At 34.9% G+C, this 24,501-nt stretch overlaps 1 protein-coding gene across 1 annotated transcript in view; it reads right to left on the reverse strand.

Annotated features, from left to right (window-relative positions):
• olf413 (DBH like monooxygenase olf413) overlaps nt 1-24,501 on the reverse strand; it is a 341,496-nt gene that overhangs the window by 226,831 nt on the left and 90,164 nt on the right. The window contains exon 3 of the mRNA XM_075307787.1: nt 16,315-16,470. Within this exon, the coding sequence (XP_075163902.1) occupies nt 16,315-16,470 (156 nt within the window). The remainder of the gene's footprint in view (nt 1-16,314; nt 16,471-24,501) is intronic.

The following is a 24,501-nucleotide window of genomic DNA, read 5'->3' on the forward strand; positions in this document are numbered from 1 at the left end:
TTCTCGCACTTGTATCAATGTAAAATATTATAATTACTTCGCCAGGATAAAACTCAGCCGTTCCAGGATTCAAAAGACAAGCAGAAATTTCTTAGTGAATTCAAATAAATTTATATTTTATTCAATAATTTGTTTACAATAAAAGAAATTTCAATAACTCAGCAAATCGTAGGAAACAGAACACATCGACCGTGAGACAACCAGAAAACTTGAAAACCAGAATCGAATTGATCTGTCAAGGGATAAAAATATTTTTATGTGGATAGAATTTTAATAGTTAGTGTATTAGTTCATCAAATGTCTGGGATCTATGGCTGTATAATACCAGTAGTTTCCCCGTACAATACAACTATGGTGCCTGGGATCTATGGCCGTTGGAACCAGTAGCATCCCTATGCCAACCAGTGTCTGGGTACTATGGCTGTAAAATACCAGTAGTTTTCCCCGTACACTACAACTATGGTGCCTGGGATCTATGGCCGTTGGAACCAGTAGCATCCCTATGCCAACCAGTGTCTGGGTACTATGGCTGTAAAAACCAGTAGCGCCCTGTACACCACTACTTGAGTCGTGCTAGGCTATGCTAGTGTGGATGCCACCGAAGCTGTCGCATACTTGCAGTGACTGTCCACACACGATGACAGCCTAAGCCCAACTGAAGAGTAGGTGATCAACCGATGGGTAAATATACTATCACTGGATCATGGGTATCTGTGATGTATGAGTATGACTATGAGTAGGTGTATCTGTGACGAGAGAGTATGAAGAAAATCACACTTGTAGTGATGAGGTAATTCAGTATAAGAGCGTTTGCGTTGTATAAGAGAATTGAATAGAACTTTCTGGAGCAAGATTTGAGAGTGATGAGTGTAACAAATTGTAGGCTGTTGTGTTTTGTTGTAACAATGAAGAAAGAAATATGAAATGGAATAACATACTATTGAATTCAAATAATTATAATTCATACAACTTCAATATATCTAAATAATACATAAATAAATACATGTAACGAAAGCTTCGTTACATCTCCCCCTTGTTTGGTTTTTTTTTAAGGAACTTCGGCATCCACTGCATTGTCATTTCTTGGCTTTGGGAAAATCCACTTTTCCTTTTCTTTAACTATCCAGACATCAAGGGATCGTCGAATATAAATTTCAACCGTGCCAAAAGATGTGTGTTTTACAAAACGTGTTCGTTTTCCGGTTTTGATTGGTTCGATTTGTGGCAGTACCTCCTGGATGAGCGAGTTTTCAAAATTCTCTTCTTCATTGGTATCAAGGCCCAGCTCTTTTACCAGCTTTTCTAGCTTATCCGCATGCCTGGATTCGTTATCTATTATGTCTTGTATATTCAATCTCGGTAAATTTGACTCAACCGATGTTATTTTGATGAGAGGTTGTGGTTCTATCCGCCTAATTCTTTTCCTTTTGGCATCTTCTTGTTCCATGGAACGCTTAAATTTTTCGCAGCTTTGAATAAATTTTGTGTCTGCCATGCTCATACAAAATAGCATATATCATGCAGAATTAGTTATGATATGGTTTCAAATCCTTTAGGTGTGCAGTCCCTTTGGGTTTCTTAGTTATAACATCTACCAGCTGAACAATTACAGGCGAGATAAACTTGTTGACTGTATAGGGTCCCTCAAACTTTGGAGCCAACTTAGCGGCAAAGTGGTCAACCGCTTTAGATTGTACTCTTTTTCTCGCCAACACCAAATCACCTTTTCTTGGTGACCATTGACGTCGTCTGAGATTGTAGTGGTTTGCTTGTGTAACATTAGCAGCATGCATGTTTCTTCTTACCAAATCGAAAATTTCTTGAAGTTGTTGCGATTTTTCATCAGGTTCCAAAATACTAGAATAGTTTTCTAATTGTACTCTCTCGTCGAATAAAGTATTTGGGAGCCGTAGCTCTCGACCCTGTGTCAAAAATGCTGGGCTAAACTTAGTTGAGGTTTGCTTGCTTGAATTAATAGCCAGCGACATTTCTGGCAAGAATCCGTCCCATTTTCTTTGGTTTTTATTCGTGTATTGGGAATCATGGTTTTTATGGTACGGTTAGTCCTCTCAGTCGGATTTTCATGGGGTGAGTACGGGGCAGTAAATATTTGTTTCACTCCTAGTGTTTTGAAATATTTTTGGCACTCCCGACTTGTAAATTGTGCGCCATTGTCTGTGAGTAAAGCGTATGGCACACCAAAGGACGACAAAATCTTTTCTCTAAAAGCTTTGATAAAGGCTTTAGTTGTTGCTTTTCGAGCCGGAATGAATTCGGACCATTTACTAAACTTGTCGTGGAAAACAATTAATGTTGTATTGCCGTGTAGTGACCTTGGTAAAGGGCCTACAAAGTCTGCACACACAGTATGCCAAGGTTGGGGCGCAATCGATGAATGCATTTTTCCTGCTGGGGCCTGTTGTAATGGTTTGAATCGTTGACAAATTTCGCAGCTTCTCACATAAGCAGCTATATCTCTGAATACGCCTGGCCAGTAATAAAGCTTTGTGACCCGTGAAATTGTTTTATTAATACCCAAATGACCTGATGTAATGTCGTCGTGACATTCTTGAAGTACTCGCTGTCGGTCAGATTTCGGAACTACAAGCTTCCAAGGAACTGGATCTTCTTCGTTAAAAGCAGTTGAGTCATAAATATGTCGCCGAAGATTTCCATTTTCGTCAATTTGGTAATCTGGCAGATCTTGGGGATTTTTCCGAACAGCCGTCAACTTATTTGAATACCACGGGTCGTCTGTAAAATCTATTGTGGAAACTGCTTGCAAAATCGGACTATAATTTTCATCCGTTGTCAAGGGGGACCTGGAAAGACAATCGGCTATGACGTTGTATTTACCTTTTCTATACAGTATCTCGTAGTCGTACTGCATTAATTCCAGAGCCCATCGGGCTATTCTCCCTGATGGCGACTGAATAGAATTAAGCCACTTGAGGGACTGATGATCCGTAACTATTACAAAATGATAACGTTCGATGTAGTGCCTCATCTTTTGAATGCCCCAAACTATGGCGAGGCATTATTTTTCTGTTACGGTGTAATTCTTCTCAGATAATGAGAGGGTGCGACTTGCATACGATATAATTTTCTCACCATCTTAAAATTCCTGCGTCAATACGACTCCCAAACCAACGTCACTGGCGTCTGTTTGCAATATAAATTGTCTGCTGAAATCGGGGTATGATAAAGCTGGTGCTTCAATTAATTTCTGTTTCACCTCCTCGAAGGATTTCACTTGCTCTGGACCCCAATACCACTTCTGATTTTTTTGCAACAGCTTATTTAATGGACTTGTCAACGTCGAAAAGTTAGGTACAAACCGTCGGTACCAGGACGCTGTATTTAAAAACGATCTCAGCTCTCTGAGTGTAGTTGGCGGCGGAATAGCAACCACAGCATTTACTTTTTCTGGATCAGTATGTATCCCTTCTTCACTAACTAAGTGACCGAGATATTTAATTTTCTTCTTAGCAAACGCACACTTTTCCATATTAATTTTTAGTCTCGCTTCTATTAGTCTGTCGAAAACAATTTTTAAGTTATTCAGATGATCATCAATAGATTTCCCAAGTACAACAATGTCATCTAAGTACGCAAATGCACAATGATCTAAATCCGGACCAATTACTGCATCTAAGGTTCTCTGGAATGTTGCCGGCGCCGAATGGAGCCCAAACGGCATCACACACCACTGGAAGAGACCACGTCCAGGGACAGTAAAGGCTGTATATTGTTTACTCTCGTTTTGCATGGGTACTTGCCAGTACCCGTTTCGGAGATCAATAGTACTGAAAAATTTACTGTTTCTTAGTTTTTCCAATATCGCATTTATGTGTGGTATTGGATATGCATCGCGTATGGAATTTTCATTTATCTGCCTGAAATCTACACACAAACGCCACTCATTGTTTTTTTTTGCGTGCCAGCACGATTGGGGAGCTGTATGGACTTCTAGAGGGTTCGATCCTACCTTCTTCCAATAATTCGTCAATCTGCTTGTTAATAACTTCTTGCATGGCTGGGTTCCGGGGATAATAACGTTGCCGTAGAGGCCTTGAGTGTTTCATTACAATTACGTGTTCAGATACATTTGAAGGGCTTTTAATTTCATCAAATCTTGGAAGTTCTTTTCCTAAAAACTCCTGTATCTTTCTGCTCGTCATTGAGTCGTCTTCGATGTTGGCCAATGGAAGAACCTGTAATGAACTAATTTGAGCTGAGTAAACATTGATTGATGTACTTGGATCATTCGTTGGATACTTTGGTATTATGCGTATTTCGCTACCACTTTCTTTGATGAAATTCATGCCAATTATTATAGGATCTAACGACGATTTCAAAACCAGGAAGTTGTGTCTATATACGACCCCATCAAGGACGAACCAAACGTTGACAGACCCTTCAACAACAACTTTTGATTTGTCTGCCAAAAATAACGTATGGAATTCAGGTACTGTCATAGGTAGTTGAAGGTCCTGTACTACATCTAAATGTATACAGGAGTGTGTAGCTCCTGTATCAATAATAGCCGGAAAAGTATTGTTTTTAATCGTTAGCCTTGTTCGTAATCTATGGTCGTCATCATGGTATAAAATAATTGGGAAGGTTTTCTTTTTTAGAGATCCCCCCTCTCTTCCCTTACCGTAGGATCTCTTTGCAAGTTTCCCGTAGCGGTCTTGCAACAGTCTACTGTTTTCACACCAGTGTTACCACAAACCCAACAGAAAATCTTTTGTGGATTCTTACACTTGGAACGGTAATGACCCTTTTCGCCGCATCGGAAACAAATATAATCCTCTCGTGTAGGTGCTGCCATTATCTGGATATAATGCATAGTATTAGTAAAAGATTTTTCCTCCGTATTCTTGGGCCAACATAATTAGCTCTCGTAGTTTTGTGAATGAACGCCTCCTAATGTACAGTTTATATTCTGGTCGACAATTACGAAATATTCTTTCCAGTTGATCTTCAGTAGAGATGTCTGCCAAGCGCATTAGAAATTGTAATGATGTTACATAATCGACAAAACACTCTGATGCACGTTGTGTGCGGTTCCTTATTTGATCGTCGAGGGTTTCCTTACCTTACTGGTAAATAGATAATACCTTACTGGTAAATAGAACAACTTGAAATCCTCTACGAAATCCTTGTAACAAACCCAATTTTGTCTATTATTCCTGTACCACAGCAAAGCATCGCCCTTTAAAAGCTCAGGCATATAACTCAATAATCTATTTCGTGAAATAGAGTAACAATCGGCCAATTCTTGAATACGTTCTAAGAAGCCCAAAGGATCTTTTCCTCCGTCATATTTTGCGCCCCATTTCCTAACTTTATCGCACGTATCGGCATTACCCATGTTTATGTCGGGGTCCAGAATAGGCGATGAAGCACGAGATGCACGTGGTGTCGGAACTTTCAACTCTTTACTTCCGTTGTCGTATTTTGTTCTCAAGCAATCGATAAAAAGCACATGATCCGGAGGTAAATCATCTCTGTCCAAATATTTCCTTAGACGAGTTCTCAATTCATCAACTGTACCATCAACTTCCAGTTTCAACTCCTTTAAGGCTTCGCATAAATCCTCTTTTTTAATGTGATTTGTAAACGAGCGACTCATTTTATTAAAATTTTTAAAATCAGCAGGTAGAATTGATAACAAAAAATATTTTTTTCTTTCGTGTTTATTCGTCCTCTTTAAATCTGCTCGGGCGCCATTTATAATTACTTCGCCAGGATAAAACTCAGCCGTTCCAGGATTCAAAAGACAAGCAGAAATTTCTTAGTGAATTCAAATAAATTTATATTTTATTCAATAATTTGTTTACAATAAAAGAAATTTCAATAACTCAGCAAATCGTAGGAAACAGAACACAACGACCGTGAGACAACCAGAAAACTTGAAAACCAGAATCGAATTGATCTGTCAAGGGATAAAAATATTTTTATGTGGATAGAATTTTAATAGTTAGTGTATTAGTTCATCAAATGTCTGGGATCTATGGCTGTATAATACCAGTAGTTTCCCCGTACAATACAACTATGGTGCCTGGGATCTATGGCCGTTGGAACCAGTAGCATCCCTATGCCAACCAGTGTCTGGGTACTATGGCTGTAAAATACCAGTAGTTTTCCCCGTACACTACAACTATGGTGCCTGGGATCTATGGCCGTTGGAACCAGTAGCATCCCTATGCCAAGCAGTGTCTGGGTACTATGGCTGTAAAAACCAGTAGCGCCCTGTACACCACTACTTGAGTCGTGCTAGGCTATGCTAGTGTGGCTGTAGAGGTGTGCGCGTGAGGGATTTTTCACGCACACTCACGCACGCTCACAAATTCAAAATGTCATTCACGCACGATCACGCACGCCTGTTTTAGAATTGCTCACACTCACGCACGCTCACGAATGAATTCGTAACATTCACGCACGATCACGCACGCCCGTTTTTGAATTGCTCACACTCACGAATGAATTCGTAACATTCACGCACGATCACGCACGCCCGTTTTTGGATTGCTCACACTCACGCACGCTCACGAATGAATTCGTAACATTCACGCACGAAGGTTTTTATTGATTCACGCTCACTCACGTTCACGAACCAAAATCCTGCAAAGATAAACACTCACGATTGCAGAATAGTGACTACCGCACGCTCACGACGGGATATATCAATTCACGCACGTTCACGAACAACAAACTTATTCACGCACACTCACGATTCGAAAAAAAAAAAACTACTCACGCACGTTCACGAACAATGAAACGTACATCCACACACTCACGATTCATAAAAAAACTATTCACGCACGCTCACGATGTAAAATGCAACTCACGAAGGTTCACGATTTAGCGATGTCCTGTCTGTCTGTCTGTCCGTCCGTCTGTCTGTTCATGTATTTATGTGCGCAAAGTACAGGTCGCAGTTTAAGTCCGATCGTCCTCAAATTTGGCATAGGGTCGTTTTTTGGGACAAAGACAATCGCTATTGATTTTGGAAAAAATCGGTTCAGATTTAGATATAGCTGCCATATATATTTTTCCCCGATCTGGTCATAATTGGCGTATTTATCAACCGATGTTCTTCAAATTCAGTACATCCGAATATTTTATGAGTCTCGAAAAACTTGCAAAATATCAGCTAAATCGGTTCAGATTTAGATATAGCTCCCATATATATCTTTCGTCCGATTTAGACTCATATGAACAAAGAGGCCAAAGGTTACTACCGATTTTCGTGAAATTTTGCATAAAGAGTAGAATTGACATTCTACCAATGCTTGGTAAATTTGATTGAAATCGGTTCAGATTTTGATATAGCTCCCATATATATCTTTCGTCCGATTTGCACTTATATGCCCTCAAAAGCCAGAGTTTTCCGTGATTTAGTTCAAATTTTGCACAGGGAGTACGTTTAATAGTATCGATAAGTGTACCAAATTTGGTTGAAATCGGTTCAAATTTAGATATAGCTCCCATATATATCTTTCGCCCGATTTATACTCAAATGACTACGGGGGCCAAAGTTAAACACCCATTTACGTGAAATTTTGCAGAGATAACAGAATTATTATTCTAACTATGCATGTCAAATTTAGTCGAAATCGGTTCAGATTATATATAGCTCCCATTATATGTACACCAGAGTTGGGGAAATATGGTAGACTGTTTCATATTTTAGACCTATTTTCAATGAGATTTTCCTCTAATTGACTGGATACACTGAAAAAACAGTGAACCCTTTTCCATTGCAAAATGAACTAAACTGTAGTAATATTGACCATGATTTAGCCCTTAAGATTTTTTTCAACTTGTCTAGTTTATATTTCTCTTAAATTTTAGTTCATCTATGTCATTGTATTTTAGTTCAATTTTACAACACCATAAGATTTATATACCCCTACCAAGTTAAAAAGTCAGTATTATTTTGGTTTACTTGCTTATTTTGTGGGAAACCCGATAATAAAAATTGGTTAACAGTCTCTTTAAAATGTCGACGACTAAACTATTTTTAAATCAATCATTCCACAGTACAGAGAAATTAAATAATTAAAGGAACAAAAAACCGTTTTAAAATTATGAAAATTTTCATACATTAAAATTAAACTTTCTTTAAGCAAAAGTACTTTATTATAAAAATTTATGATGAAAGTTCTTAATACAATGTTTTTTGTGAATAAAAATTATGACCACGTAGAACAGAGAGTAGTTAATTTGAACCCGCTGTTTGGACATTTTGACTTATCCTTTTTTTATTCATCGTAGGTAATTTTTTCACATATCTTGCTGGAAAAAAATGGAAACAATAATGAAAATTGTTAAAAATGAACACCATGTAATGAAATATAATTTTTAATTCTTCATTTTAGCTTGTAACTTACCATATTTGGGGGCATTTTATCAAATGGTGTAAGGAATTCAACTTTTCTTTGGAAAACGTATCTCATAAAATTTGTACCTGAAACAATTAGAGAAATAATGGAATATTCTATATAAACTCATAAAACTGTGTTGTTATCGATTTGAAGGATATAATAAAATATATATTCTAGTTGAAAAAAAACCAAAGTTTTAATATAAAACTTACCAATTCTCTATTAAATTATACGCTGAGCGGAAATATAAAAAGTTGTTCAAATTTATTTGGGTTACTCTGAAATTAAATATTTATTTTTTACATTAAATAAAATTATTAAATAGGTTTTCAAAAAATCTAATGAAAAAAAAAAAAATAATAATATGCATAAAAAACCAAATATTCTTGATAACCCTAGACAGTCATCATTCGTCAAAATGACGACACGTAATTTCATTTTCGATTTAAAATGTATTTTAGTCTATTGGGAAATGGTAAATTTAAGTTATACTAATTCGACCGTTTTATGAATTTTTGTTTTATACTAATTAAAACCAAATTGAATAAGAAAATAAACTCAAGTTTGGTTCACTTTTTCGCTCACGATGAAAATTATAGCGTCTTGAAATGAGCCGTAGTAAAAATGACGAAGGATGGCGTTAATGTATAAAAAATAAGGATGACTGTCCAGGGCTAAAAGGAAGTTAAAGAATCCTTACCAATTCACTATTAAATTACAGGCAAAGGAGTACTAAAAATTTGTCCAAATTTTTAAAGGATTATTCTGAAATTAAATATTTGTTTTTACATTAAAAATATTACATTGGTTTCCAAAAAATTTGATTAAAGAAATACTAAAATAAGGCATTAAAAAACTGTAATTTTGATGATAAAAAGGTCACAAAAACGTAAATATTCTAGTTGAAATAAAGCCAATTTTAAAAGAAAACTTACCAATTCTCTATTTTGTAAATTTGTTCGACTCCATCTGGAGTTGCTCTGAAATTAAATATTGTTTTTACAACAAAGAAGAACATTAAACTGGTTTCCAAAAAATTAATTAACAAATAATAATATACATAAAAAATATTCTTTTTAAAAGAAAAGTCATATTAAAAAAATACTTACCAATTTATGAATAAACTATACGCAGAGATATAACAAAAATTTTCCAAATTCATCTGGAATTGATATTAATTTTTTACATAGAATAATCAAAATTTCAATACACTTTCAATTTCAACATATCTTCCTAAATATTCGTAATAACTTTTATCTAAACTACGGATAAAATATTAATAACTTTCATTTAAAAGGTTTAATAAACAAACACCAATATATGTCTCAAAAATCCAAAATATTCCATGCCTTTATATTCCCTTGTTGCATACATACTTAAAAGATGCAACAGCCCACGCCAACGCCAACTATACAACTGACGCATGCCAAACAAAACCAAGCAACGCCAAAACATTCCTACAACAACAAAAACACATGTGCCTTTATTGAAAACAACACCTCATCCAGCCAAATAAACCATCCGCGAATAACAAACACACACACATACCACTAAATGAACAAAAATAAAAACAACCCCACGCTCATGTATACACAACAAAACTCAAGTAACATCATCTTTACATTAATCACATACCACTATGCCGATAAAGATCTCTGTACTATGCATTAGTTCATCGCATCTGCTGACAATTTACTCTAAGAATAATATTCATAAAGGCACACCAGTTTATGAACGATGAAACGTTTCACTTAAAATTTGCAAAAAATTCATGAAATGTTATCAACCATTTTTGACGAAAATGTCTATAAATTTAATTACATGTGAACTAAAAATATTTCATTGGGTAATTTTTTACCAATAATTATTAACTATAGGAATTGGCAGTAAGAAATTGCTATCCACTTTCAAGTTCATTTTTCGTAAAAAAATATTTTCTCATACAAAAAAATCTTATAGTAAATGGCACTTATTATTTAGAAAATACTTTACATTTCACAAGTACTTTTATAGCATGACAAACGAATTTTTAACTACCAGTTAAGAAATTTTTTAAGGAAATTTCCATCGTATTTTGTAGGCCATGAACTAAACGATTGCTACTTAGAATTTGTAAAATTTCCTTTCGAGTAGTTAATTTTCGTTGAAGATACGAAAAATGAACTAAAATTCTGGAAAATTCTTGTAATAAATTATTGTAAAAATCTTCTTAAATTTACGAGACACTTTTTTTTCTGTGTAGTTTCCTCAGAGAATATATTTAATATGATATTTAAGTGTGTCAAGTTTGATCTAATTTGGTTCAGATTTAGATAAAGCCTCCATATATTCGTTTTTCCGGTTTATACAAATATGGCAAAAATTCCCACACTTGACACAAAATTCTGTGATGATTTCCCCATATCTTAGTCATATCCTAAACACTGTAATGCCAGAATTTCCACAGAACGGTTGAGTTTTAAATAAGGCTCCAAGTCGCCCGACTTGACCAAATAATATATCATAACCCATACTTGACTATATATCTTGGCGGGATCTAACCAATATCCCTGTAAAGTCGCCACTGCTAAGTATCAAAAATTGTAAATATTACTAAAATTGCCCTATATCTCGAATACATATGTATCACCTGATCAATCATAAATGCTCTTTTGTATAATTGCATTAAAATTTCTCTCGCTTCATATTTCTCATATTTTTTTACTATGTTAACATTGTGTTTCATCCCAGGGCGTTAGCCGATTTAAATTGTAATTCTAGAGTGTTTGTAAAAGTACAAAAAATTGTCTCCATTAAAAGTATTTGTATCTGGAAATGCAAACCTTTATATAGCTCCCAGCAAATTTGAAGTGGTTGAGAGTCTACATAGTGGTGAAGGGTATAATATAGTCGGCTCCGCCCGACTTTAGACTTTACTTACTTGTTCATACATAATTTTTATCGTGAGCAAGACGTTTTTGTAAATATAATATTTGTCGTGAGCGTAAATAGGCTCGTGAACGTGTCATTTCTCGTGAGGGTGAATTATTTCGTGAATGTGAATTTTTTCGTGAACGTGAATTTCATCGTGAGCGTGAATTTTTCGTGAATGTGAGTTTCTTCGTGAGCGTGAATTTTCTCGTGAGCGTGAATTTTTCGTGAACGTGAATTTTTTCGTGAACGTGAATGTCATCGTGAGTGTGAAGTTTTCGTGAATGTGAATTTCTTCGTGAACGTGAATTTCTTCGTGAGCGTGAATTTTGTCGTGAGCGTGAATTTTTCGTGAATGTGAATTTTTTCGTGAACGTGAATTTTGTCGTGAGCGTGATTTTGAAAAAAATTTACTCACGCACATTCACGAACAGAATTTGATGTTCACGCACGATCACGCACGACACATTTTTGTTCAGTCCCATTCACGCACATTCACGTGATTTGGTCAAAATTTCATTCACGAATCACGTGACTCACGCGTGAATCACGCGTGTCACGAAAATTTCGTGTCACGCGCACACCTCTATGTGGCTGCCACCGAAGCTGTCGCATACTTGCAGTGACTGTCCACACACGATGACAGCCTAAGCCCAACTGAAGAGTAGGTGATCAACCGATGGGTAAATATGCTATCACTGGATCATGGGTATCTGTGATGTATGAGTATGACTATGAGTAGGTGTATCTGTGACGAGAGAGTATGAAGAAAAGCACACTTGTAGTGATGAGGTAATTCAATATAAGAGCGTTTGCGTTGTATAAGAGAACTGAATAGAACTTTCTGGAGCAAGATTTGAGAGTGATGAGTGAAACAAATTGTAGGCTGCTGTGTTTTGTTGTAACAATAAAGAAAGAAATATGAAATGGAATAACATACTATTGAATTCAAATAATTATAATTCATACAACTTCAATATATCTAAATAATACATAAATAAATACATGTAACGAAAGCTTCGTTACAATATCGCATGGTAATTGGTGTCTTACTCACTGCCACCGACATTTTGTGGGTAAGATTGCAATACGAGAAATAGCCACCGGTTGCAATTCTCTGGTGGAAAATGTGTTGGCTTACAAATTGCATGGTCCGCGGTTCGATTCTCCGTCCAGCCGAAAGGTAAAATTTATAAAATCGAATAATTTCTTCTTCATTGTTTGTATTACAGAAAAAGGAGCTAAGAACTAAAAAACCTCGTGGAAGTGAGAAAGATGTGAGGGAAAATGCAATTAGTGAGAAATTTTTTTTTTTTGAGTTAGGCTTTATGAAATTGTTTTTACATCCTGGAAAAGAATAAACATTTATCACAAAAAGTATATACTTTTCTTCCAAATAAACTTCCTTAAAGTAAAAATCAAATGTGAAACGAACTTCGTTTGTCTAAAATTATGTTTGGGAGGAAAGAATTATTTTTTTGCGTGTACACTTTTACATTTTTATACTAAATCCCTATCTAAATTTGTACTTTAGAAAACTTTTTTTGACGACAAAAGATCATCTGACAGCGATTGAAATGGGATGCATAGAAAACCGCGTTGGTTAGGTAAAGGTATAAAATCCATTGTGATACCACTCGTTGTTAACTTCTCTCATATCAATAAGTGTTACCCGATTCTGTGCTCAATGAAAAGGTGAACTACTTTTTATAGCCGGTGAAACCAAAGACAATACACAAAGGAAGATAGGAAATTGGCTACTGGGGAGATCAAACCATTTACGGTGTTAGTTTCATACTTTTCGTGTTAAATGCAAATAAAAAGAAATTAAATGCAGGAAATAAATTTCCATAAAGGGGAAATGTAATTTTTTTGTTTTTGCGCAAAATTTAACATTGTTTCATTAAGAAAATTAAGGTTTTCAATTTAAAAATAAAAACGACAAACAAATAAAAAAATTACAAACATGTATGGAACTAACATGGTAAATGCAACATTTGCTATGACGCAAGCCAATTTCCTATCTTCCTAAAATTTATTGTCTTTGGGTGAAACCACTTAGAAACACTCAGAAATGTCGCCAGCAGCACTGAGAGGTGATAAACCACTGCTGAAAAACTTGTTGCTGTTTGTTGCTGACCAACATGGTGTAGAGTACATAATCCTTTGAATTAGAGGTGTGCACGTACGTAATATTTTGTTCTCGCGCACACTCACGAAGATTATATTTTCGTGACTCACGCACGACATTTTGGTTTGTTAATCACGCTCACGCACACTCACGCCGTTGCCATGAGCGTGACTCACGACTCACGCGTGAGTCACGAAAATTTTCGTGAGTCACGACAACTTCGTGTCACGTGCACACCTCTACTTTGAATGCAAGGCGGGCCATTGCACCACGGTGGCTCCCAAGTAATGCGTACGATGTATTCCCATTTATAAACATCCTTCACATTTGAGCAACTCTATTTACGCACGACTTTAGTCGCATACGTGTTTGCATCCAAGCATATTATATTTACAAACATTTTATGTCCCAAACAAAATTTGTTTTAACATATTAACATATATGTCCCAAACATGTTATGATGGTTTATGAGCATTATATGCTTGCACTTAAAAATATTGTGTTAAAAAATTTGAGTTCCAAACATATAATTTTTAAACCCAACATGTGAAAATGAGTATTTTTCGTCCGTGCAGTTCCTGTATACCGAACGAAAACCCATTCGAAGGTAAGGCTGTCACTCGAATTCGAATGAATAGGAGCAAGGCACAAATTTCTTTTGTTTAGTGTTAGTTTTTTTTATAAAAACTAACGTCCAAGACACAACTTCTAAAGCAATGCAAAGAATCGAAAACAGGATACTTCGGTCTTATGACAAACCTATGTAAAATTCATTGGCCGATCCAAGTTTGCACTACTTCTGCATCAAAAATTGGGGATCCAAACTACTTATTTTAAAGTTCTTTGTTTCTGGGTTGTTTGATCTAGATATTTTTGTTCTCATTATTTGGCAGCACTGATGCTTCCTTTTAAACAGAAATACCAGAAAATGACAACACTGGTATTTCCTTTAGGTGTATTTGTTTATTTTGTCTCGGTATCTTACTGTCGTAATTTGAATTGACTTCTTGAACAACAACACCACTGACAATCAGGGCTGTGGAGTCGAGTCAATTTTGCTCGACTCCGGATCCGACTCCGACTTAAGCATTTCTTATTAGCCTCGACTCCGGAGTCGACTCCAGATGGTGTACCTAAATTTCATTTTAATAATATTCCAATTGTATTTTTAAGGTTCCAAAAATAGACCGATATAAGTATTCTATTTTGCCATATGTGTTTATATGTCCAAAAGAACTCTAATTTTGAATGTTGATATGACTCGACGATAAACCTCAGCATTTTTGGGATGTAAAGAGCTCTACATTTTAATTTCAGGCCTATAAATTAAAATACGACACAAGACTATATGAAGACCACATAAAAATATGGGTAGATAACAACAATCTCCAGAATATGTATTTATAAAAACACAAAATTTCAAAAAATAATTAGACTTCCAGAAGTTTTAAAAGTAAAATCCTGGTATTGGCCTATATAGGCATTTTATAAAAAATAAATTTACATAAAAAAGAAAAATAATAATAAAATCAAAATGTCGCACTAATCAGATAGAATGTTTTGATGTTAAAAATTGTAATGTGTCGGATATATAAAACAAACATAAAGTGCCAAAAATTAGGACTGACTGAATTTTAAATAACAACTACCAAACATCGATGTATAAATGGTCTATCAGTTATGGACATTACAGGCCATTAATTTAATGTACAGAATTTCAAGTGGGTTTGATGAAACAAACTTTCTCCCAAAAGACCGGCAGTGGTTTAATTTAAAATTACAGCTTCCAAAGACATCGGGTGTATATTTCTCAAGTAATTATGTAGGGCTATCTCAAAATCTGGGCCGACGGGAAAACTCCGATTTTGTTTATGAATCTCAAATAACTCTAAATTCAAAATTTCTGATAAATCTTATGAAAATTTTAGACGGGGAAAAATTTCTTAAATCGAAAGTTGGGCTTAAATGTGTTGCAATATCACAAAATTGTCCGGTATGAGCTATCTTCGAACTGGACATGCCTGCCAAAAATTCAGAACGTTAGGTTCTATTGTTATATTGCCTTAAAATTGTACCTTTATCAAGAGTATATATAGGGTCAAAAATCGACATTTTAATATGTTAAAAATGGACAATGCAATTGAACAATTCAGCCCATATTCTAGACAAACCTAATTTTTACATCACCGTGAAATTTCACCCGTATAAATACACTTTAAATGGTCTGAAATCCAGTACTTCGTTTTTCGTTGTTCGATTGAAAACCCTAATGGAATCTAATTTGTCGAAATATTTCTTTAGTTAGAAAGATATGAAGTGGTTTTGAAATTTTGTTTCGTCGGAGTCGAGCAAAATTTCTACAACTCCGGCTCCGACTCCAGCAAAATCTTACGACTCCGGCTCCGACTCCACAGCCCTGCTAACAATAGCAGAAATATTTAAATACATACACACATCAATATGTTCTGCGATATCACACAGGCACACATATTCATCAAAAGGACTAAGAACAAAAGCCGCGACATGGCTCTTAGTGTAAAAGTGTGGTCTGTCCTTTCAAATGCTCCTAGGAACACTTATTTGTCTTTGTTTGAATATTAATTGTGTTTGAGTTTCGGCAATAGTTGTTGTTGACTTCGGTATGTTTAGACACCGTATTCCATTATTTTCTAATATCAATTGCCAGAGAAAAGTTTTAAAACTCATTTAAACATTTTGCTTAACGTCAAAACTGGACAAATTGTTCAAATAACGTAGAACTTTTTGTAAAGCTGACTACTGAAAGTCATTAATCAACTTCATAGAGTGTCCTTGAGGACTAAGTCCATTGAATGGTGTGTATACAGGCGACGAGAGATGGATGGGTCCAGAACTTACCGTAATTGCTATGTCATGCACGGAATCACAAGTATTAAGTTTTCTTCGAAATCTCAGGACAGTATGTGTTGTGTTCTCGTAGCCCATCATTAAAATATAATCCTGCGAAGGATCCACAATAGGTTCAGGATCGCCATTCTTTTTGATATGTCTATCCTGTGAAAAGAAATAATGGGGAAAAGGTAATTAGCGTCAAGCCTATTGAAATCACATAAATAAATAACTACTTCAAACAAATAATTAGAAAGCAAGTATACACAAAAACTGTCCAATTTTGAGAGTGTCAAAGTTTCAGAGGTTTGTTCGGCCAAAAGTTCGACCAGGCGGAATCCTATGTACTACACTATGGATAGCCGAAAGTAACGTATCTTAAAACTACTCCATATTGTCTCCAAAATTTTAAGCAACTTTCATATCTACATCATTTACTTTAGTTATTAAGCGGTTTACACGCAGAGAAGACATATGATTATCCCAAACATGTTTCTGTAACATATGTGTGGCTGTATACAGAAGTCTGTGCACATATAGTTACGAATCAGACACCTTAGGAAATTTTAATACCCTGCATCACTTTGTGGAACAGGGTGTTAATAAGTGCATATGTTTACAATACCGAGTAGGAACAGGATAGACAAACGATATCTATGGCAATATGGTTATGCCAACGTTCTTAGTCGATTTATATACCTAACTATATAAAATGTTTACCGCAACCATATTACCCAGTGAATATAGTGCTTAAAACTAATATTGTTATGATCTTGATGAAATCGTACACCAATCAGGGGAATTCAGCATTGTCTCTAACAAATACGTTTCGATTTGTTGTTGCATTAGTGTAGTAACAAGTATATACGGTCGTAAATTCGGTCAGGCTGAATCGTACACTGTTAGAAAAATATGTTTTTCATATGTTCCGATATAAACAAAATGTGTTTCGCCCACAATTTTATAACACAATATATTTAAGTGCAAACATGTAATGTTCCTAAACTAACACTAAATGTTTGGGACATCTATGTAAATATGTTAGAATATATTATGTTTGGGGCAATACCATTTCATAAAAATCATATGTGTGAATGCAAACATATATAAATTTACAAATTTCGACTAAACATACATATGTTGTGATATTTTATTCAAAGCGACAGAGAGCGTATAGAGAAAGAAATAGAGATTGAAACCGGGAGAGTTGACGAAAGATATCAACATAACACAGCGAAAGAATCAGAAGAGAACAATTTCTGTGAAACCCCTTGTATGTTGTTTCGGAAAACTGTTTTATGATAAGGCCAAAAATTTGATATGCTTAAGTCTAAATATTATTTAATTTGAATAAAGAGAATAGGCATTCGGAACCAAGAGAATAGACATTTGGAAAACAAACAGCGTATGTTTTCGCCTTGAGAGCAGCATTTTATGTATGTGTGGACATGTGTTTTGTTTATCATTTTGGCATTATTGGCACAATTTTTTTCTTGGTTCGTTAAAAGAAATCAGGGTTCTTCATAAAAATAACGAAAGGGCACTATACTTTTTTTAGAGTTGGGACAGTAAAAAGAAATAAGGAGGAAATAGTGAAAAATTACACAGTAAAATGTATAAAAACAAAGTTTAGTTCCTCCTTATTAATAAGTAGTCCACGAGGAGTTGACGGACACCTTCAAATATAAAAGCGGGCATTAAGTTCGAGTTTTGCAACTAAAACAATTTAAAAAGATTATTTTGTTTAAAATGAATTATTAAAGAAAAATAAAAGGCAATTTAGAGCGATGGTGTTAAATGCTAGTAAAAAACTGTTCATGCCTAAATAAATTTATGTTTATATTATAAAATTATTTATGTATGTTTATACTCGAATCCACGTTCTTCTTTTGTTAGAGTTTTTGAATTCCTTCCAAATTTTAAAGTTTTGTATAAAACAAGTTTTTGTTACAAAATTGTTACATTTGAAATAAAAAAAATATTTTATCCAAAAATCAGTCTATTTTAAATAGAAATATTTAATATAGTGGGCAGGGATTGAACCCACGACCCTTTGCATGCAAGGCAGACATGCTAACCACTGCTCCACGTGGCAAACAAATGTATGTTTCTGTTAAATAATGTTATGTTTGCATGAGCTCGTGGGCGCTGCAAACTATGCTATATAAATGTAACTTATAACGATAATTATCTACTGGTGACTATAACAGCTACGTAGCCCAGTGGATAGTTGTTGGCTTACAAACTGTATGGTCCTCGGTTCGATTCTCCGTACAGGCGAAAGGTAAAATTTAAAAAAATTATAAAAGTGAATAATTTTTTCAACATTATTTGTATTACAGAAAAAGGTGCCAAGAACTAAAATATATCGTGGAAGTGGAAATTAGGAGTATGTTAGGGAATGAGCACAATCGTCTTTGGGAAAAATTCTTCCAAGCATATAATACTTTTGGGCTTAAAATGAATCCAAACATATAATATGTTCACATAAAACAAATATATTAATGTTTCGGCAGTATCCAATAATATATGTGCTTCCTGCAAAATATGTTTGGAACATATGTTAAAGAAGCGATTTTTTTGAGGGTGTATGCACCCTCCATCAAGGATTGCGCAAAAAGTTCTACCAAAGACTGTCATCCAAAATCGATTTATTTGGCTTATGATAACACAACGCAACATAAAAATTGCAAAAAAAAAATCACTTATCTAAGGCGAAAAATCTGAAGGAAACCAATTTCTGGATTTTGCTGATTGTCTGCCAAATTTGATTTTGAGCACCTTTTTGCAATTTTATTCTATTTTTCGCATGGTTGTAGCTCGAAAAATGCTGTGCAGTCTTCAGCAAAGTTGTAATTCTGAATATATAAAGACGGAAAAAGTTCAACTTCACGCTCAAAACCCCCAAAAGAGTGAGAAGTAGTTAGAATGTTATGCCTTCATGACATAATAAGATCTTGTCATATACATTTCAATTGACGCACAGTGGTTCCAAATCGCTTTCGTTGGAAATAATTCTGCAACTTTTGAACGGATAAAGATATCCACATATTACACCCTCAAAAAAATTGCTTCTCCAACATATGTTCCTAACATAATTTGCAGGAAGCACATATATTATTGGATACTGCCGAAACATTAATATGTTTGTTTTATGTGAACATATTATATGTTTGAAAGCATTTTGAGCCCAAAAGTATTATATGCTTGGAAGAAATTTCCCCAAAGAGGATTGTGCTCATTCCCTCACATAATTTTCACTTCCACGAAATTTTTTAGTTCTTGGCACCTTTTTCTGTAATACAAATAATGTTGAAGAAATTATTCAATTTTATAAATTGTTTAAATTTTACCGTTCGCCTGGACGGAGAATCGAACCGAGGACCACACAGTTTGTAAGTCAACACACTATCCACTGAGCTACGTAGCTGTTATGGTCATCAATAGACAATTATCGTTATAAGTTACATTTACATAGCATAGTTTGCAGCGCCCACGAGCCCATGCAAACATAACATTATTTAACAGAAACATACATTTTTTGCCACGTGGAGCAGTGGTTAGCATGTCTGCCTTGCATGCAAAGGGTCGTGGATTCAATCCCTGCTCCGACCGAACACCAATTTTTTTTTTTAAATTAAACATTTATATTTATAATAAATTAGATTTGTATAATGGAACTTCGAAATGTGGGTTATTAAAGATTTACAGTCAGAAACAGTGCTTGATATAAACGAAGTGGACTAAGCTTTTGGATAAAATATTATTTTTTATTGAAAAAATAACAATTTTGTAACAAAAAACTGTTTTTGGTATAAAAGTTTGAGTCGAGTATAAACATAAATAAATAATTTTGTAATATACACATACATTTATTTAGGCGTGAACAGTTTTTAACTAGCATTTAACATCATTTTAAATGCATTTAAAACTTTTCGTGTTTTGTACTTAATTTCAAGAATATAAACTTTTTCAGCAAAACTCGAACTTAATGCCCGCTTTTATATTTGAAGGTGTCCGTCAACACCTCCTGGACTACTTACCGCCCGAGTTAAACTCATATGACCAGCGGAGGTCAAATTTTCACTTCGAGACCAAAGTTTCACTCCGATTTACTTGAAATTTTGCACAGGTAGTAGAATTAACATTCAGGCCATGCATACCAAATTGGGTTGAAATCGGTTTAGATATAGCTCCCATATATATCTTACGCCCGATATGCACTTATATGGCCCCAGAAACCAGGATTTTTCTGATTTGCTTCAAATTTTTCACAAGGGTTATATTTAATAATATCGTCAATTGTGCCAAGTTTGGTTTAAATCGGTGCAAATTTAGCATTATTTGACAAGAGTTAGTGAGGTCGAGTGCAAATTTTTTGGGCATTTTCCTAAGCAAAGGAATATGTACGTTGGAAAGGTATTTGCGAGGACTTTCATTTTATATAATCGGCAACAATTTTTATACCCTCCATCATAGGATGGGGGTATATTAACTTTGTCATTCCGTTTGTAACACATCGAGATATTGCTCTAAGACCCCATAAAGTATATATATATATATATATATATATATATATATATATATATATATATATATATATATATATATATATATATATATATATATATATATATATATATATATATATATATATATATATATATATATATATATATATATATATATATATATATATATATATATATATATATATATATATATATATATATATATATATATATATATATATATATATATATATATATATATATATATATATATATATATATATATATATATATATATATATATATATATATATATTCTGGGTCGTGGTGAAATTCTGAGTCGATCTAACCATGTCCGTCCGTCCGTCCGTCCGTCTGTTGACATCACGCTAACCTCCGAACGAAACAAGCCATCGACTTGAAACTTGGCACAAGTAGTTGCTATCGATGTAGGTCGGACGGTATTGAAAATGGGCCATATCGGTCCACTTTTACGTATAGCCCCCATATAAAGGGACCCTCAGATTTGGCTTGTGGAGCCTCTAACAGAAGTATATTTCATCCGATTCGGCTGAAATTTGGTATATGGTGTTGGTATATGGTCTCCAACAACCATGCAAAAATTGGTCCACATCGGTTCATAATTATATATAGCCCCCATATAAACCGATCCCAGGATTTGGCTTGCGGAGCCTAAAAGAGAAGCAAATTTCATCCGATCCGGCTGAAATTTGGTACGTGGTGTTGGTATATGGTCTCTAACAATCATGCAAAAATTGGTCCACATCGGTCCATAATTATATATGGCCCCCATATAAACCGATCCACAGATTTGGCTTGCGGAGCCTCAAAGAGAAGCAAATTTCATCTGATCCGGCTGAAATTTGGTACATGATGTTGGTATATGGTCTCTAACAACCATGCAAAAATTGGTCCACATCGGTCCATAATTATATATAGACCCCATATAAACCGATCTCCAGATTTGGCTTGCGAAGCCTCAACGAGGAGCAAATTGCATCCGATCCGGCTGAAATTTGGTACATGGTATTGGTATGTGGTCTCTAACAACCGTGCAAAAATTGGTCCACATCGGTTCATAATTATATATAGCTCCATATAAACCGATCCCCAGATTTGGCTTGCGAAGTCTCCAAGAAAAGCAAATTTCATCCAATCCGGTTGTAATTTGGAACATGGTGTTAGTTTATGATCTTTAACAACCGTGCCAGAATTGGTCCATATCGGTCCATAATTATATATAGCCCCCATATAAAACATTCTCCAGATTTGACCTCCGGAGCCTCTTGGAGGAGCAAAATTCATCCGATCCGGTTCAAATTAGGAACGTGGTGTTAGTATATGGTCGCTAACAACCATACCAAAATTGGTCCTATCACACAAAAATTGGTCCATATCGGTTCATATACATGGTTGCCACTAGAGCCAAAAATAATCTACCAAAATTTTATTTCTATAGAAAATTTTGTCAAAATTTTATTTCTATAGAAAATTTTGTTAAAATTTTATTTCTATAGAAAATTTTGTTAAAATTTTATTTCTGAAGAAATTTTTGTCAAAATTTTCTTTCTATAGAAAATTTTGTCAAAATTTTTATTTCTATAGAAAATTTTGTGAAAATTTTATTTCTCTAGAAAATTTTGTTAAAATTTTATTTTTGTAGAAAATTTTGTCAAAATTTTATGTCTACTTTGTCAAACTGAATTATATACGTATTGGATCGATCTTTTTATACCCTTCACCACTACTGTGGTACAGGGTATAATAAGTTTGTGCATTTGTATGAAACGCCAAGAAGGAGTAATCATAGACCAACCTTTTAGTATACGGATCGGCTTAGAATTAAATTCTGAGTCGATTTAGCGATGTCCGTCTGTCTGTCTGTCTGTCTGTCTGTCTGTCTGTCTGTCTGTTAATGTATTTTTGTGTGCAAAGTACAGCTCGCAGTTTTAGTCCGATTGTCCTAAAATTTGGTATAGTGTCCTGTTTCGGCTCAAAGACGATCCCTATTGATTTTGGAAAAAATCGGTTCAGATTTAGATATAGCTGCCATATATATTTTTCACCGATCTGGTCATAATTGGCGTGTATATCAACCGATCTTCCTCAAATTCCGTACATCCGAATATTTTATGAGTCTCGAAAAACTTGCAAAATATCAGCAAAATCGGTTCAGATTTAGATATAGCTCCCATATATAGCTTTCGCCCGATTTACACTCATATGACCACAGAGGCCAAGTTTTTGCTCCGATTTAGTTGAAATTTTGCACAGGGAGTAGAATTAGCATTACAGCTATGCGTGCCAAATTTGGTTGAAATCGGTTCAGATTTAGATATAGCTCCCATATATAGCTTTCGCCCGATTTACACTGAAATGACCACAGAGGCCAATTTTTTGCTCCGATTTAGTTGAAATTTTGCACAGGGAGTATAATTATCATTGTAGCTATGCGTGCTAAATTTGGTTGAAATCGGTTCAGATTTAGAAATAGCTCCCATATATAGCTTTCGCCCGATTTACATTCATATGACCACAGAGGCCAATTTTTCACTCCCATTTAGTTGAAATTTTGCACAGGGAGTAGAATTAGCATTGTAGCTATACGTGCCAAATTTGGTTGAAATCGGTTCAGATTTAGATATATCTCCCATACATAGCTTTCGCCCGAGTTACACTCATATGACCACAGAGGCCAATTTTTAACTCCGATTTAGTTGAAATTTTGCACAGGGAGTAGAATTAGCATTGTAGCTGTGCGTGCCAAATTTGGTTGACATCGGTTCAGATTTAGATTTAGCTCCCATATATATGTTTTTCTGATTTCGACCAACATTTTCCTTGTAAAATCGCCACTGCTTTGTCTAAAAGTTGTCAAAATGACTCTAATTTTCCTAAACTTCTAGTACATATATATCGAGCGATAAATCATAAATAAACTTTTGCGAAGTTTCCTTAAAATTGCTTCAGATTTAATTGTTTCCCATATTTTTTTACTAAAATTGTGTTCCACCCTAGTGCATTAGCCATCTTAAATTTTGAGTCTATAGATTTTGTAGAAGTCTATCAAATTCTGTCCAAATCGAGTGATATTTAATTGTATGTATTTGGGACAAACCTTTATATATAGCCCCCAACACATTTGACGGATGTGATATGGTATCGAAAATTTAGATCTACCAAGTGGTGCAGGGTATAATATAGTCGGCCCCGCCCGACTTTAGACTTTCCTTACTTGTTTTTTACTAACATTGTGTTTCACCCTAGTGCATTAGTCGACTTAAATTTTGAGTCTATAGATTTTGTAGAAGTCTATCAAATTCTTCCAGATCGAGTGATATTTAAATGTATGTATTTGGGACAAACCTTTATATATAGCCCCCAACACATTTGATGGATGTGATATGGTATCGAAAATTTAGATCTTCAAAGTGGTGCAGGGTATAATATAGTCGGCCCCGCCCGACTTTAGACTTTCCATACTGGTTTGATTTAATATATACCACGTATGGACTTACATACAATTTAGAAGATGGTGTTAGGAGGTTTTAACATACCTTGCCATCGGCAAGCGTTACCGCAACTTAAGTAATTCGATTGTGAATGGCAGTGTTTAGATGAAGTTTCTACGCAATCCATGGTGGAGGGTACATAAGCTTCGGTC

Source organism: Haematobia irritans, chromosome 4 (genome assembly GCF_050003625.1).
Source record: "Haematobia irritans isolate KBUSLIRL chromosome 4, ASM5000362v1, whole genome shotgun sequence".
In the NCBI taxonomy this organism is placed as follows: Eukaryota; Metazoa; Arthropoda; class Insecta; order Diptera; family Muscidae; genus Haematobia; species Haematobia irritans.